The sequence below is a fragment of the Notothenia rossii genome, assembly GCF_949606895.1.
Source record: "Notothenia rossii genome assembly, contig: scaffold_129, whole genome shotgun sequence".
Lineage (NCBI taxonomy): Eukaryota > Metazoa > Chordata > Actinopteri > Perciformes > Nototheniidae > Notothenia > Notothenia rossii.
In genome coordinates, this window is record NW_027639909.1 from 40,621 (window position 1) to 57,374 (window position 16,754).

At 41.8% G+C, this 16,754-nt stretch overlaps 1 protein-coding gene across 5 annotated transcripts; it reads left to right on the top strand.

Annotated features, from left to right (window-relative positions):
- Positions 1-7,906: 7,906 nt before the first annotated feature.
- LOC307027255 (uncharacterized protein) lies at positions 7,907-16,422 on the top strand. Of its 5 annotated transcripts, XM_079695464.1 has the most exons (7): positions 7,946-8,221; positions 9,511-9,600; positions 12,022-12,186; positions 12,478-13,464; positions 14,170-14,328; positions 14,442-14,537; positions 15,377-16,422. In XM_079695464.1, exons 4-7 carry the CDS (start codon positions 12,481-12,483, stop codon positions 15,677-15,679), a joined length of 1,542 nt encoding a protein of 513 aa, XP_079551590.1. In that variant the 5' UTR covers positions 7,946-8,221; positions 9,511-9,600; positions 12,022-12,186; positions 12,478-12,480; the 3' UTR covers positions 15,680-16,422. The 5 variants fall into 5 exon arrangements, with proteins under 5 accessions (XP_079551588.1, XP_079551587.1, XP_079551591.1 ...); XM_079695465.1 differs by lacking the exon at positions 12,022-12,186 and having other exon boundaries at positions 7,945-8,221; XM_079695463.1 differs by having other exon boundaries at positions 7,946-12,186.
- Positions 16,423-16,754: the final 332 nt, after the last annotated feature.

Sequence of the window (16,754 nt, forward strand, 5' to 3'; positions counted from 1 at the left end):
GACCCATCATTTAAATGCAAAAACCACCGTTAAAAGTCACTTTTAGGGGCAAAAAACAGCCTCTGTCCACTTCGTTAACAAACTGATAGGCAAATGGACAAAAGTGTGATTAAAGCATATGCGGGACCCCCGCGAGCTCCAGACTATGTGCATTGTGTCGGGGACCCTCCACAATGATAAGACCCATCATTTAAATGCAAAAACCACCGTTAAAAGTCACTTTTAGGGGCAAAAAACACCCTCTGTCCACTTCGTTAACAAACTGATAGGCAAATGGACAAAAGTGTGATTAAAGCATATGCGGGAGCCCAGCGAGCTCCAGACTATGTGCATTGTGTCGGGGACCCTCCACAATGATAAGACCCATCATTTAAATGCAAAAACCACCGTTAAAAGTCACTTTTAGGGGCAAAAAACAGCCTCTGTCCACTTCGTTAACAAACTGATAGGCAAATGAACAAAAGTGGGATTAAAGCATATGCGGGACCCCCGCGAGCTCCAGACTATGTGCATTGTGTCGGGGACCCTCCACAATGATAAGACCCATCATTAAAATGCAAAAACCACCGTTAAAAGTCACTTTTAGGGGCGAAAAAAAGCCTCTGTCCACTTCGTTAACAAACTGATAGGCAAATGGACAAAAGTGTGATTAAAGCATATGCGGGAGCCCAGCGAGCTCCAGACTATGTGCATTGTGTCGGGGACCCCCGTGAATGATAAGACCCATCATTTAAATGCAAAAACCCCCATTAAAAGTCACTTTTAGGGGGAAAAAACACCCTCTGTCCACTTCGTTAACAAACTGATAGGCAAATGGACAAAAGTGTGATTAAAGCATATGCGGGACCCCGCGAGCTCCAGACTATGTGCATTGTGTCGGGGACCCTCCACAATGATAAGACCCATCATTAAAATGCAAAAACCACCGTTAAAAGTCACTTTTAGGGGCAAAAAACAGCCTCTGTCCACTTCGTTAACAAACTGATAGGCAAATGAACAAAAGTGGGATTAAAGCATATGCGGGACCCCGCGAGCTCCAGACTATGTGCATTGTGTCGGGGACCCTCCACAATGATAAGACCCATCATTAAAATGCAAAAACCACCGTTAAAAGTCACTTTTAGGGGCGAAAAAACAGCCTCTGTCCACTTCGTTATACCTATAGGCAAATGGACAAAAGTGTGATTAAAGCATATGCGGGACTCCCGCGAGCTCCAGACTATGTGCATTGTGTCGGGGACCCTCCACAATGATAAGACCCATCATTTAAATGCAAAAACCACCGTTAAAAGTCACTTTTAGGGGCAAAAAAACAGCCTCTGTCCACTTCGTTAACAAACTGATAGGCAAATGGACAAAAGTGTGATTAAAGCATATGCGGGACCCCCGCGAGCTCCAGACTATGTGCATTGTGGCGGGGACCCTCCACAATGATACGACCCATCATTTAAATGCAAAAACCACCGTTAAAAGTCACTTTTAGGGGCAAAAAACAGCCTCTGTCCACTTCGTTAACAAACTGATAGGCAAATGGACAAAAGTGTGATTAAAGCATATGCGGGACCCCGCGAGCTCCAGACTATGTGCATTGTGTCGGGGACCCTCCACAATGATAAGACCCATCATTTAAATGCAAAAACCACCGTTAAAAGTCACTTTTAGGGGCAAAAAACAGCCTCTGTCCACTTCGTTAACAAACTGATAGGCAAATGGACAAAAGTGTGATTAAAGCATATGCGGGACCCCCGCGAGCTCCAGACTATGTGCATTGTGTCGGGGACCCTCCACAATGATAAGACCCATCATTTAAATGCAAAAACCACCGTTAAAAGTCACTTTTAGGGGCAAAAAACACCCTCTGTCCACTTCGTTAACAAACTGATAGGCAAATGGACAAAAGTGTGATTAAAGCATATGCGGGAGCCCAGCGAGCTCCAGACTATGTGCATTGTGTCGGGGACCCCCGTGAATGATAAGACCCATCATTTAAATGCAAAAACCCCCATTAAAAGTCACTTTTAGGGGGAAAAAACACCCTCTGTCCACTTCGTTAACAAACTGATAGGCAAATGGACAAAAGTGTGATTAAAGCATATGCGGGACCCCGCGAGCTCCAGACTATGTGCATTGTGTCGGGGACCCTCCACAATGATAAGACCCATCATTAAAATGCAAAAACCACCGTTAAAAGTCACTTTTAGGGGCGAAAAACAGCCTCTGTCCACTTCGTTAACAAACTGATAGGCAAATGGACAAAAGTGTGATTAAAGCATATGCGGGAGCCCAGCGAGCTCCAGACTATGTGCATTGTTTCGGGGACCCCCGTGAATGATAAGACCCATCATTTAAATGCAAAAACCACCGTTAAAAGTCACTTTTAGGGGCAAAAAACAGCCTCTGTCCACTTCGTTAACAAACTGATAGGCAAATGGACAAAAGTGTGATTAAAGCATATGCGGGACCCCCGCGAGCTCCAGACTATGTGTATTGTGTCGGGGACCCTCCACAATGATAAGACCCATCATTTAAATGCAAAAACCACCGTTAAAAGTCACTTTTAGAGGCAAAAAACAGCCTCTGTCCACTTCGTTAACAAACTGATAGGCAAATGGACAAAAGTGTGATTAAAGCATATGCGGGAGCCCAGCGAGCTCCAGACTATGTGCATTGTGTCGGGGACCCCCGTGAATGATAAGACCCATCATTTAAATGCAAAAACCCCCATTAAAAGTCACTTTTAGGAGGAAAAAACAGCCTCTGTCCACTTCGTTAACAAACTGATAGGCAAATGGACAAAAGTGTGATTAAAGCATATGCGGGACCCCGCGAACTCCAGACTATGTGTATTGTGTCGGGGACCCTCCACAATGATAAGACCCATCATTTAAATGCAAAAACCACCGTTAAAATCACTTTTAGGGGGAAAAAACAGCCTCTGTCCACTTCGTTAACAAACTGATAGGCAAATGGACAAAAGTGTGATTAAAGCATATGCGGGACCCCCGCGAGCTCCAGACTATGTGTATTGTGTCGGGGACCCTCCACAATGATAAGACCCATCATTTAAATGCAAAAACCACAGTTAAAAGTCACTTTTAAGGGGCAAAAATTAGCCTCTGTCCACTTCGTTAACAAACTGATAAGCAAATGGACAAAAGTGTGATTAAAGCATATGCGGGAACCCCGCGAGCTCCAGACTATGTGCATTGTGTCGGGGACCCTCCACAATGATAAGACCCATCATTTAAATGCAAAAAACACCGTTAAAAGTCACTTTTAGGGCGAAAAACAGCCTCTGTCCACTTCGTTAACAAACTGATAGGCAAATGGACAAAAGTGTGATTAAGCATATGCTGGAGCCCAGTGAGCTCCAGACTATGTGCATTGTGTCGGGGACCCCCGTGAATGATAAGACCCATCATTTAAATGCAAAAACCCCCATTAAAAGTCACTTTTAGGGGGAAAAAACAGCCTCTGTCCACTTCGTTAACAAACTGATAGGCAAATGGACAAAAGTGTGATTAAAGCATATGCGGGACCCCCGCGAGCTCCAGACTATGTGCATTGTGTCGGGGACCCTCCACAATGATAAGACCCATCATTTAAATTCAAAAAGCACCGTTAAAAGTAACTTTTAGGGGCAAAAAACAGCCTCTGTCCACTTCGTTAACAAACTGATAGGCAAATGGACAAAAGTGTGATTAAAGCATATGCGGGAGCCCAGCGGGCTCCAGACTATGTGCATTGTGTCGGGGACCCCCGTAAATGATAAGACCCATCATTTAAATGCAAAAACCCACATTAAAAGTAACTTTTAGGGGGAAAAAACAGCCTCTGTCCACTTCGTTAACAAACCTATAGGCAAATGGACAAAAGTTTGAATAAAGCATATGCGGGACCCCCGCGAGCTCCAGACTATGTGCATTGTGTCGGGGACCCTCCACAATGATAAGACCCATCATTTAAATGCAAAAACCACCGTTAAAAGTCACTTTTAGGGGCAAAAAACAGCCTCTGTCCACTTCGTTAACAAACTGATAGGCAAATGAACAAAAGTGGGATTAAAGCATATGCGGGACCCCCGCGAGCTCCAGACTATGTGCATTGTGTCGGGGACCCTCCACAATGATAAGACCCATCATTAAAATGCAAAAAACACCGTTAAAAGTCACTTTTAGGGGCGAAAAACAGCCTCTGTCCACTTCGTTAACAAACTGATAGGCAAATGGAAAAAAGTGTGATTAAAGCATATGCGGGAACCCAGCGAGCTCCAGACTATGTGCATTGTGTCGGGGACCCCCGTGAATGATAAGACCCATCATTTAAATGCAAAAACCCCCATTAAAAGTCACTTTTAGGGGGAAAAAACACCCTCTGTCCACTTCGTTAACAAACTGATAGGCAAATGGACAAAAGTGTGATTAAAGCATATGCGGGACCCCGCGAGCTCCAGACTATGTGCATTGTGTCGGGGACCCTCCACAATGATAAGACCCATCATTAAAATGCAAAAACCACCGTTAAAAGTCACTTTTAGGGGCGAAAAACAGCCTCTGTCCACTTCGTTAACAAACTGATAGGCAAATGGACAAAAGTGTGATTAAAGCACATGCGGGAGCCCAGCGAGCTCCAGACTATGTGCATTGTGTCGGGGACCCCCGTGAATGATAAGACCCATCATTTAAATGCAAAAACCACCGTTAAAAGTCACTTTTAGGGGCAAAAAACAGCCTCTGTCCACTTCGTTAACAAACTGATAGGCAAATGGACAAAAGTGTGATTAAAGCATATGCGGGACACCCGCGAGCTCCAGACTATGTGTATTGTGTCGGGGACCCTCCACAATGATAAGACCCATCATTTAAATGCAAAAACCACCGTTAAAAGTCACTTTTAGGGGCAAAAAACAGCCTCTGTCCACTTCGTTAACAAACTGATAGGCAAATGGACAAAAGTGTGATTAAAGCATTTGCGGGACCCCAGCGAGCTCCAGACCATGTGCGTTGTGTCGGGGACCCTCCACAATGATAAGACCCATCATTTAAATGCAAAAACCACCGTTAAAAGTCACTTTTAGGGGCGAAAAACAGCCTCTGTCCACTTCGTTAACAAACTGATAGGCAAATGGACAAAAGTGTGATTAAAGCATATGCGGGAGCCCAGCGAGCTCCAGACTATGTGCATTGTGTCGGGGACCCCCGTGAATGATAAGACCCATCATTTAAATGCAAAAACCCCCATTAAAAGTCACTTTTAGGGGGAAAAAACAGCCTCTGTCCACTTCGTTAACAAACTGATAGGCAAATGGACAAAAGTGTGATTAAAGCATATGCGGGACCCCCGCGAGCTCCAGACTATGTGTATTGTGTCGGGGACCCTCCACAATGATAAGACCCATCATTTAAATGCAAAAACCACCGTTAAAAGTCACTTTTAGGGGCAAAAAACAGCCTCTGTCCACTTCGTTAACAAACTGATAGGCAAATGGACAAAAGTGTGATTAAAGCATATGCGGGAGCCCAGCGAGCTCCAGACTATGTGCATTGTGTCGGGGACCCCCGTGAATGATAAGACCCATCATTTAAATGCAAAAACCCCCATTAAAAGTCACTTTTAGGGGGAAAAAAAAGCCTCTGTCCACTTCGTTAACAAACTGATAGGCAAATGGACAAAAGTGTGATTAAAGCATATGCGGGACCCCCGCGAGCTCCAGACTATGTGCATTGTGTCGGGGACCCTCCACAATGATAAGACCCATCATTTAAATGCAAAAAATACCGTTAAAAGTCACTTTTAGGGGCGAAAAACAGCCTCTGTCCACTTCGTTAACAAACTGATAGGCAAATGGACAAAAGTGTGAATAAAGGATATGCGGGAGCCCAGCGACCTCCAGACTATGTGCATTGTGTCGGGGACCCCCGTGAATGATAAGACCCATCATTTAAATGCAAAAACCACCGTTAAAAGTCACTTTTAGGGGCAAAAAACAGCCTCTGTCCACTTCGTTAACAAACTGATAGGCAAATGGACAAAAGTGTGATTAAAGCATTTGCGGGACCCCAGCAAGCTCCAGACCATGTGCGTTGTGTCGGGGACCCTCCACAATGATAAGACCCATCATTTAAATGCAAAAACCACCGTTAAAAGTCACTTTTAGGGGCGAAAAACAGCCTCTGTCCACTTCGTTAACAAACTGATAGGCAAATGGACAAAAGTGTGATTAAAGCATTTGCGGGACCCCAGCGAGCTCCAGACCATGTGCGTTGTGTCCTTGACACCCGTGAATGATAAGACCCATCATTTAAATGCAAAAACCCCCATTAAAAGTCACTTTTAGGGGGAAAAAACAGCCTCTGTCCACTTCGTAACAAACTGATAGGCAAATGGACAAAAGTGTGATTAAAGCATTTGCGGGACCCCAGCGAGCTCCAGACTAGTTGCATTGTGTCGGGGACCCTCCACAATGATAAGACCCATCATTTAAATGCAAAAGCCACCATTAAAAGTCACTTTTAGGGGCGAAAAAAGCCTCTGTCCACTTCGTTAACAAACTGATAGGCAAATGGACAAAAGTGTGATTAAAGCATTTGCGGGACCCCAGCGAGCTCCAGACCATGTGCATTGTGTCGGGGACCCTGGAGAATGATAAGACCCATCATTTAAATGCAAAACCCACCATTAAAAGTCACTTTTAGGGGCGAAAAACAGCCTCTGTCCACTTCGTTAACAAACTGATAGGCAAATGGACAAAAGTGTGATTAAAGCACTTGCGGGACCCCAGCGAGCTCCAGACCAGTTGCATTGTGTCGTGGACCCTGGAAAATGATGAGACCCATCATTTAAATACAAAAAACACCGTTAAAAGTCACTTTTAGGGGCGAAAAACAGCCTCTGTCCACTTCGTTAACAAACTGATAGGCACATGGACAAAAGTGTGATTAAACCATTTGCGGGACCCCAGTGAGCTCCAGACTAGTTGCATTGTGTCGGGGACCCTCCACAATGATAAGACCCATCATTTAAATGCAAAACCCACCATTAAAAGTCACTTTTAGGGGCGAAAAACAGCCTCTGTCCACTTCGTTAACAAACTGATAGGCAAATGGACAAAAGTGTGATTAAAGCACTTGCGGGAGCCCAGCGAGCTCCAGACTATGTGCATTGTGTCAGGGACCCCCGTGAATGATAAGACCCATCATTTAAATGCAAAACCCACCATTAAAAGTCACTTTTAGGGGCGAAAAACAGCCTCTGTCCACTTCGTTAACAAACTGATAGGCAAATGGACAAAAGTGTGATTAAAGCACTTGCGGGACCCCAGCGAGCTCCAGACCAGTTGCATTGTGTCGGGGACCCTGGAAAATGATGAGACCCATCATTTAAATACAAAAAACACCGTTAAAAGTCACTTTTAGGGGCGAAAAACAGCCTCTGTCCACTTCGTTAACAAACTGATAGGCACATGGACAAAAGTGTGATTAAACCATTTGCGGGACCCCAGTGAGCTCCAGACTAGTTGCATTGTGTCGGGGACCCTCCACAATGATAAGACCCATCATTTAAATGCAAAACCCACCATTAAAAGTCACTTTTAGGGGCGAAAAACAGCCTCTGTCCACTTCGTTAACAAACTGATAGGCAAATGGACAAAAGTGTGATTAAAGCACTTGCGGGACCCCAGCGAGCTCCAGACCAGTTGCATTGTGTCGGGGACCCTGGAAAATGATGAGACCCATCATTTAAATACAAAAAACACCATTAAAAGTCACTTTTAGGGGCGAAAAACAGCCTCTGTCCACTTCGTTAACAAACTGATATGCAAATGGACAAAAGTGTGATTAAAGCATTTGCGGGACCCCAGCGAGCTCCAGACCATGCACTGTAAAAACGATAACTAGCAATTGTTGATCTCATTACAATTTTGAAATTAAACTGACTCAGAAATATGGCTTTGCAATAAGTAATCTATAAACTCTTGTCTGCCCAGCAAATTTTTCCCATTGTTGACTTAACTACTATTTTTAAGTCAGCTCAACAAGAAATTGTAAATCTATTAGCAGATTTTTGAGTTGAGTTGGGCCAACTCCGTCATTTGCTCTTTTGCGCATGCGCACACAAGCCTGGACCAGTTTGAACCGCGCTTTGCTGAAGGTGTGCCCGTCCGACATTTTGTGGAGCAGAAACCGCGTGGTGGGAGCTGGCCAAACTTTCGCTCCAGCAGGTAAGATAAGCGTGTTTTTACTTCCATCACGCTGAATTAGTGCATGGTTGACTTTGTTTTTACTGTAGGGTCATTGTCTGTTGTTGTTGGTAACTTTTTCGCATGCGCCTCGTCGTCATGCAGACGCTTTCACATGGGGTAGCTATGCAGCTATGCAGCTATGTAGCTATGCAGGCATGTGGGCTGTCATTTCAGTGGTGTAAGTAATTCGGGAACTATATTCATTATGAAAAGCCAACGTTGTGCATTTTTTATCCGGTGCAACACTGGGTAAGTTAAACAAGGCGGCAAACGATGGTGTTCGTTTATCGCGACCTCTCCGCGGCGCCGCCATTACTTGTTGTTTTATTTTCTGCTGTAGCGCTGTTATTTCGTCACTTTTTAAAGTTTTAATAATTTTTCATGCGAGAAAGTAAGGGTTTAGATCCCCATTGTGCGGTTAGTTTGTCTAAATGACGGCTGTTTAGAAGTTTGCTCCGAAGTTGAGAACCTCCACGTTGTGGCAAGGCCCCCCCGAGGTGGGGGACCTCGCAGAGGCAGCAAGCCGCCTGGAGAGCTCCGTTGGCCGGCCGAACTACGTAGTTCTGCCGGGGTGGTAACGGTCGTTAATTAACTCATCCGCAGGTTTTTAGAGGTTTGTCGCCGGGTTGCTCGATTCTTTTTTAGGAGATAGGCTGTTGGTCTCACTGGTGTAATCTAACAATTGGGCAGCTGCATTAGTTTGAATCAAGAGTAAGTTAAAGCTGTGTGAAGGAGGAGAGGAGCAGCGCTGTACAGAAATCACCACATTTACATCAATAATGTTTTACAATGTACCGATCAGAATGCATTATTTTAAATGTTGTTTTATTTTATGAAGTTATAACATGGTTATGGTTGGTGTTTTTAAAAACAAATGTTTGAATTCATGTTTGCATTTTTGTTGCTTGTCATAGGCCTAGTTATAATTTAAAATCAAATTTACATTTTAAAATTAATTTACAGATTATATTCATGAATGAAAGACAATTCCCAATAGACTTTTTTCTTGTCTCTATTTTTGGCTTGTTGATGTAGGCTATTTAGCTCCTGCAACAAGGGATTCCTTCTGTGTTATGTATGGTTGTTTTATTTATTTTTTTATATAACGGCTGTTGCAGTTGGCTTTCAGACCAGTACAGCTTGGTGTTATTACAATAATTATTATCAGACTAACTTTTAAGTTTTTCATATCAGTATTCTATCTTAAATTACGTGTAGAGGCTGTTGTGAAAATGCTATTCATGCTATTTGTGTCTCTTGTGTTTCAGTGGTGGATTCCATGCAGTGCCGGCTTTGTAAATTCTCCAGCTCCAGTCAAGTGACCCTCTTGAAACATCTTCGCCTTCGCCACGGTCAAGGTGCACACTGGCCTTGCACACACACCAACTGTGTTTGTGTATTTAAAACACTTGGATCATTGAGATCACACCTCTTGAGATCACACGCGTCAGTGAAAATCCAGGAGTGTGTAACATTTCACTGCGAGTTGTGTGATTTTAAAGAGATTTGCAGTGAAAAAACGTTTTGGAACCATCTCGGACATCATTTAAAGAACAGAGAAACTGTACAATGTCCCTTTCTAAGGTGTACCTTTAAAACAAACACTCGCCCAACCTTCAGTTCTCACAAAAGTCGAAACCATAAAAACTGGACACTTAAGGATTTCCGAACAATACAAAGAACTGTTACTGAAGATGAGATAATTGATGGTGAACAAGCTGATAGTGAAGCAGGGACATCAGCTCATGATGTTGTGGGACTAAATGAGGTTGTAGATACTGTGGAGGATGTAGATAGTGAGACACTTGAGCACAAATTAGCCTCTCTCTTTTTGTCTATGCAAACTGTGTTGCACGTTTCTCGAAGTGCAACACAAAAGATTGTAGAACATTTGCATAACCTGCTGTCTTTCTCTAACACTCAAACTTTCAACAGTGTCAAAGAGATCCTTTCTAAACATAAAATTGAAGTAAATGATTGTGTTTTGCAAGAAATTTCAAGTGCTATAGCTCAAACTAATCCACTCCTTTTAACAATATCAGAGAAAGGTTCCCTATCTACAGATCACAGAAGGAATATATACTTCAAAGGGCACTTTCCTGTTATCGAACCCACAGAATATCTGTACAACGCAGCCCATAAAAACTCTTTTGTATATATATCTGTCACTAAGGTACTTGAGACTTTACTTGGGTGTACAGATTTTTTTGACAAAATTGTATTTAATCAAGAAGCTTTATCTGGGCACTTTAAGTCTTTTCAAGACGGCAAGTATTACAAGGAGAATAAGCTACTGGGAGAACAAAACACTTGTATCAGTTTGGGATTATACATTGATGAATTTGAAGTGTGTAATCCATTGGGGACCTCTAGAAAAGTTCATAAGATTACGGCAGTATATTGGGTGGTTCTAAATTTACCAGCCAGGTTCAGATCGAGTCTCACTTCAATTCAGTTGGCTGTCTTGGGTAAAAGTGTAGACATAAAAAAATATGGTTATGAAAAGTTTCTTGAGCCATTGCTTAAAGATATAAAGTGCCTAGAACAAGAGGGAATTTTTGTTGAAGTTGTGGGCCAGTTTGTTAAAAGCACTGTGTATTGTGTATGTGCTGACAACCTCGGTGCGCATGGTCTTGCTGGCTTTTCTGAAAGTTTTAATGTTGAAAATTTCTGTCGGTTTTGTTTGATTAGTCGGGGCCAAATTGCAACCACTGAGGTTAATGATTTTCAATTGAGAAGTGTTGATCAGCATAACTTGTTTCTGGAAGAGCTTAAGCAGGGGGGCAACCTCAAAAGTGTTAAGGGGGTCAAAGTGAATGTGTACTGGGCAAACATCTCTTGTTTTTTCACCCAATAACTGGATTTCCTCCAGATCTGTTGCATGATCTTTTGGAAGGGGTCATCCCTGTGGAATTATCCTTATGTTTGAAAAATCTGATTTCAAAACGCTTTATTACATTTGATGAGTTAAATGACTGCATAACATCATTTCCCTACAAGTATGAAGACAAAGTAAACAAGCCCCACAAAATTCCAAAAGCAAGCTTTGAAAAGGGGACAGTGGGGGGAAACGGGCATGAAAACTGGACACTGCTTCGTTTACTTCCTTTTGTGATTGGACGCAAGATACCAGAACAGGAGCCAGCTTGGGTGATTTTAATGGACCTCAAGGAAATTCTTGACATTGTTGTGTCAAGTAGGCTTTCTGAAGAAGCACTGTGTTATTTATCTTATAAACTACTCGATCATCGCAAGTTGCTCACCAGTACCTTTCCAGAGTTCAGACTGAGGCCGAAACATCATTTTATCGACCACTACCCGCAACTTATTCGCTGCTATGGGCCTTTGATTGAATTATGGACAATGCGATATGAGGCTAAGCATAGCTACTTTAAAAAGGTTGTCCATGACACTCGCAACTGGAAAAATGTGCTGCTCACTCTGTCCACGAAACATCAGCAAATGATAGCCTACCACCTGGACAGTGGGATCCTTTTCAAGCCAAAACTGTATGTTGAAAATGTGAAGGTGGTCAGGGTTTCAGAATTGGATCCATCTCTCAAGTATGAAATACAGAAGAAGTACCCACATCTAGACAGTGTGTCCCTGTCTAAAACGGTTCACCTGGATGGGACACAGTATGCGGCAGGCATGATTTTGTCTTCTGGGCAGTGCAGTGGCCTCCCTGAGTTCCATAAGATTGCAAACATTCTTGTCAATGCAGAGGAGGTGGCATTCATTTGTAAAAAACTTTCTTCTTGGTACATGGAACATTACAGGTCCTATGAACTTGTTGAAAACACCTGTGCAGACCTTCTTGTCCTGGATCCAGATGTGCTGACGGATTACCATCCTCTAGCAGCGTACACATTTGGTGGGAAGCTTATGGTGACTCCGAGGACATTCCTTCTCCATTAACCTCCTGAGACCGAGCGTTTTTTCTGGTGTGCATTTTTTTTATTTCTCCTTGCTATCTGGGATAAGTAGGACCTAATAAGTACAATACCTAAAGTTTGTCTTTGTACAGGAAGTAGTTTTTGCAAAAAATGATGTCCTCATATGAGGACACTGGGATTATCTCAACATTAAAAAAAACTGTATTTGCTGTTTGGGACCAGAAGGGCCCAATTTGTGTAAATTCAAATTTTCAGCTTTCTACAACATTGGTGTAATCTGTCTTCTAATTAGGTTTGACTAATCATTTTCTCCCACTTTTCTCTCTCCCCTCTTTTCAGACTATGTTACTTCGGGTCGTTCTTTCCTCCAGAGATGCCCGGCGAATCCAGCTTCCAGAAGTCCCAACATCTGTGGAGGGCCTGATTAATATGCTTAAAGAGAGACTCAATCTTCAAGAAGATTTCTCACTACAGTTTGAGGATCCGGAGTTTGGAAATGCACTCTGCAACTTAACAGAGATGTCAGAATTACCAGCTGTGCGTGCAGTCTTGCATGTCATGTGGAACTGTGATTTGTCTCCACTTAACCAATCCACTAGTTCAGTCTCCTCTCAGGACACAATCAGTGTTCACTCTGAGGATTTCAGGCCTAGTTGGACCGATTCTATCCAGACCACATTAAGGCAAGTCGCAGAGTGGCCATCTCCATTCCCAATCCCCAAGTTTGCATATGATGTGGAGCTGAAATTGTCTAAGGCCAATGACACACATGAAAAGACAAAGAAGGGCGTTGAAGTGACAAGAGACATGAAGATGGAGATATTGGATAAAATTGCACAAGCAATTTTTGAAATCAAAAGCTACCCTGAGAAAGATGAGCTTGAGTCAGTTGCCGCTGCGCTCATTCAGAATTATCCATGTCTGAAAGAGCCATTTGGCGTCACAGGCTACGAGGGATGGAGAACAAGTATCAAGTACAAACTTGGAAACTACAGGTCAAAGCTTCGCCAGGCAGGATGCAATGAGGTAAATGTAAACAAGAAAAGAAAAGGTGGAGGGGAAGATGACAGTCCATTTACCCTGAAAAAGCCCAAACGTGGAGAGGTCAATCATGTGCCAGATTACCCACAACACCATGATGATTCTACCCTTGAAGAGGAAAGAGTATCTCTGGTCGATGAAATGAAGAAGAAGAACAGGAACACAACATTGATAGAACAGAAGATGGAGCTGACGTTTTCCCTCAGGCGAAGGGAGGTGGTAGAGTGTCAGCCGATGGTATCTGAGATCCAGGAAAGGTGGCCTGCTCTGTTTTCTTGTGAAGAGGTAAGGATCTATTCTTTTTTATTTCTACTGTTCAGACAAGCGAGTAAAAGAAGATGTTATGTTGACATTTTCTACTGAGACTTCATTCTTCCTCAGAAGCGTCATCCAACGTGCTGCTGACGTGTCATTTACCAGCTGGTCTGCCGAGTTGGCCACGCACCTTCCATCCTGGGTGGTCTCTGGAGGAAGGAATCCCAGGTATGACATACCTGGGATTCCCTCCTTCAGAGACCAGAGGCCAGCTGATGAATGACACATCAGCAGAACGTTGGATGACACCTCTGATGAAGACGACGACGTCTCAGTTGAAACTGTCATGGTAACATCCTTTTTTACTTGCTTGTCTAAACAGTAGAAATAAATTGCAATAATAACAAGAAGACAAAAGTAAAATGTTTAATCAGGTAAGAATGTGTGTTTTTTTTTTATGTCTTCCAAGGAGTAATTCACTTTCTGCAATTTATGGATGTGGCATAGTCACCCTTTTTATTTAATTTTTAATCCTCAAAATCCATGGTTAAAAATGAGGTTCTTTATTTCCTGTGGTGCATTTTAGTATGTAATCCACTTTTTCACAGGTCACAGAAAAATTGTCAGATATTTAACATGGTGCAGACTCATAACAAGTTACCCAGGAACTTCCTGTAAGAAATTCTGACATTATGGTTTGAAAATTGATAATATTTTTTTGGTTTTCTTGTTAAGATATCTAAGGAATTTCATCGTATCACGAGCAAAGACCTCCTGGGGACTTTCAATGCATCCCTTGACAAGTTTGGGCCTGGCCTGCTGAAAATCTACAGGTCTAAGAAAGGAGCTTTTGGTCAGGAGATGGAGGACCTCCTTGATCAACTTGATGATCAGGTCAGTGAACTGCTCTTTTGCCTGGCAGTTTTAGAAGAGCATGAATATACTTATTAGGAATGACAACATTACAGTACTATACTAATTGAACTACTTATGTTTTCCACTTTTAGACATCCGACATTGTGTCCCACCGGAAAACAGCAGCACTGAGAGGCCTGCCTATCTACCTCCGCGAAGATGCAACCACGTTTTTCCTGAAGTGCTTGGTAAGTAAAAGTAACTGCAGGAAAGACAAATAATTCAGGTCATGCAGCTAATTACTTATTCTCACAAGATGTTTTTAAGGATTAGTTAATCCAAAATGTAAGTACACCTCCCCAGGGCAGTTTATCAGTCCAGATGATTTTGGGGTGAGGGTTGGACTTTTCCACTTCAGATCCCTTTTTTTCTGCTGAGGGGAACAGTTGGTCATTTTGGGTGGTGTTTCAGCACAAGGTTGGTGGGTTACATTGATTAAAGAAAGAGATTTATTTTTTCTGGTTAATACCTCCACAAGTTAAATGGCAAATTAGTATAGCGTGGTACTAAATAATTAATTTCATCAGTATAAATGTATTTAGTCTGAATGTTTTTTTATTTTTTTTAATCTTTCTTAAACAAATCATTAATTTGAAAGCTGAGAGACAAAATTTGAAAGATGATCCTCTAAGAGTAAGGCTTTTTTTGGCTGTCATTTTTGTTTGTTTTAAAAGCAGAACCATTGTTACAATGGGCTCTTTGCACAGCTTCACTACTTCCTTTACACCAACTTGTTTACTTCATGTAAATCACCCTCCTTAAACTACTAAATCTATTCTTGGCTTTAGCAGTTTTCATTGGCTGTCAGATTTCAGTTTATAGCTGCCCATGTTCTTCTGCCTTTTTTTTAACATTTCAACTTCTTTTAGCCGTTATGAAGCCAATCATCTCTGCTTACAAGTTATACTTTTCAGCTTTAGCATTAACCTTTTCAGAATTCACACATATTTTTTTTTTCATAAAATGACTCTTTCTACTGTCTTACTTTTTCTAAGCTCTTAATAATGTACCTGTTCTCCTTCCTCAGGACACCGACATTTTGGCACCAGTGCAAGGTGCATCTGTTGCCATCCTCTCTGTGCTACATGATGAAGCCGACAACACTGTGCGAGACCAGGCGGTTGTGTTGGAAGGGGACATTGTGCTTCATAATATTCCAAACCTCTCTACTGCCATGGCATACCTCTTCGGCCTCCTGTATGCCCTCAACATTGATTTTCCAAAACAGATGAGGTACTCCTTTGAGGCAATTCAGACCATCTTTTTTTCGCTCGGTGGCTCTCGATGCTCACAGCGCACAAGGTCACTGAAAGCGAAGCTTGTACTGTGACTGTTATTGAAGTTTAAGTGCATTGTTGTTACACTCATGTAAAACAAAACAAAGTTCATATGCTTCACCTCTGGATTATATAATAATTCAGCAGTTGCCAAAGGGTGTCTAGTGTTTCAACTGTTAAATTCATTATTGTTAAGTAAAGCTTGAATGTGTATATGCAAAAAACAAGAAAAATGGCTGTTCACATGTAAAGTCAACAAATGGCACAAAGTAATTCAGTGTTAATGTGTAAATTCAGAAGCCGCCAACCATGAGGGGGGGTGGAGGGTAATCATTATATACAGTACGTGTTCAGTAAGACTAGCATTGATTTAAAATACTCAGCATTGAGGAAGATTCACCCCAAATGTTACTAGACTATAGAACAGTATGCACGTTTCATAATCTGCAACAAACAAGTTAATCTCTTTGACCTCTGGAATATATAATCATTTGGCAGTTGCCAAGGGGTGCATATAGTGTTTCAACTGTTAAATACATTACAGTTTAAGTAATCTTTAAGCTTGGATGTGTATATGCAAAAAAAAAAGTAACCAAATGGCTAGAATGGCTGTTCACATGTAAACATTTACATTTCAGTTCAGTGTCAATTTCAAATTCTCAGCATGGAGGAAGATTCACTCCAAATGTTAATATTAGACTAATAGAACAGTATGTATGTTGTTTTTTTACACATGCATTAATGATGGTTTTACTGTTGTTCACTGGTAAACTGAATAAAAAAAATCTTGACAACATTCAGCTGTAGTGTGTATTATTAATTATCCATATATTGAGCAGTTTTGAATGTAAAATTATAGCCAAAATAAATTGTATTATTTATTCAACAAGAATATTTGTGTTAGGTGAATCAAGGAATAAATGCCATTGGAGGAATAATTGTGTATTTATACAACAAGAATATTTATATTTAAAGAAAGTAGAAATACATGACATTGATGGGAAAAATTGTTTATTAATTCAACACAAAAATCTGTGTTTGGTGAAGGTAGAAATACATCGCATTCAAGCAAGAAATTCTTAATTAGTCTCACAGTATTATCCTCATAAAGTGAACAAAAAGATCCAA

What these genes read in the sequence shown, in the direction of transcription:
- LOC307027255 (XM_079695461.1), top strand. Translation starts at nt 8,107, where the DNA reads ATGCGCACACAAGCCTGGACCAGTTTGAACCGCGCTTTGCTGAAGGTG. An exon ending in CCAAACTTTCGCTCCAGCAG is followed by an intron (nt 8,222 to 9,510) that starts GTAAGATAAGCG and finishes CTTGTGTTTCAG; the next exon opens with TGGTGGATTCCATGCAGTGC.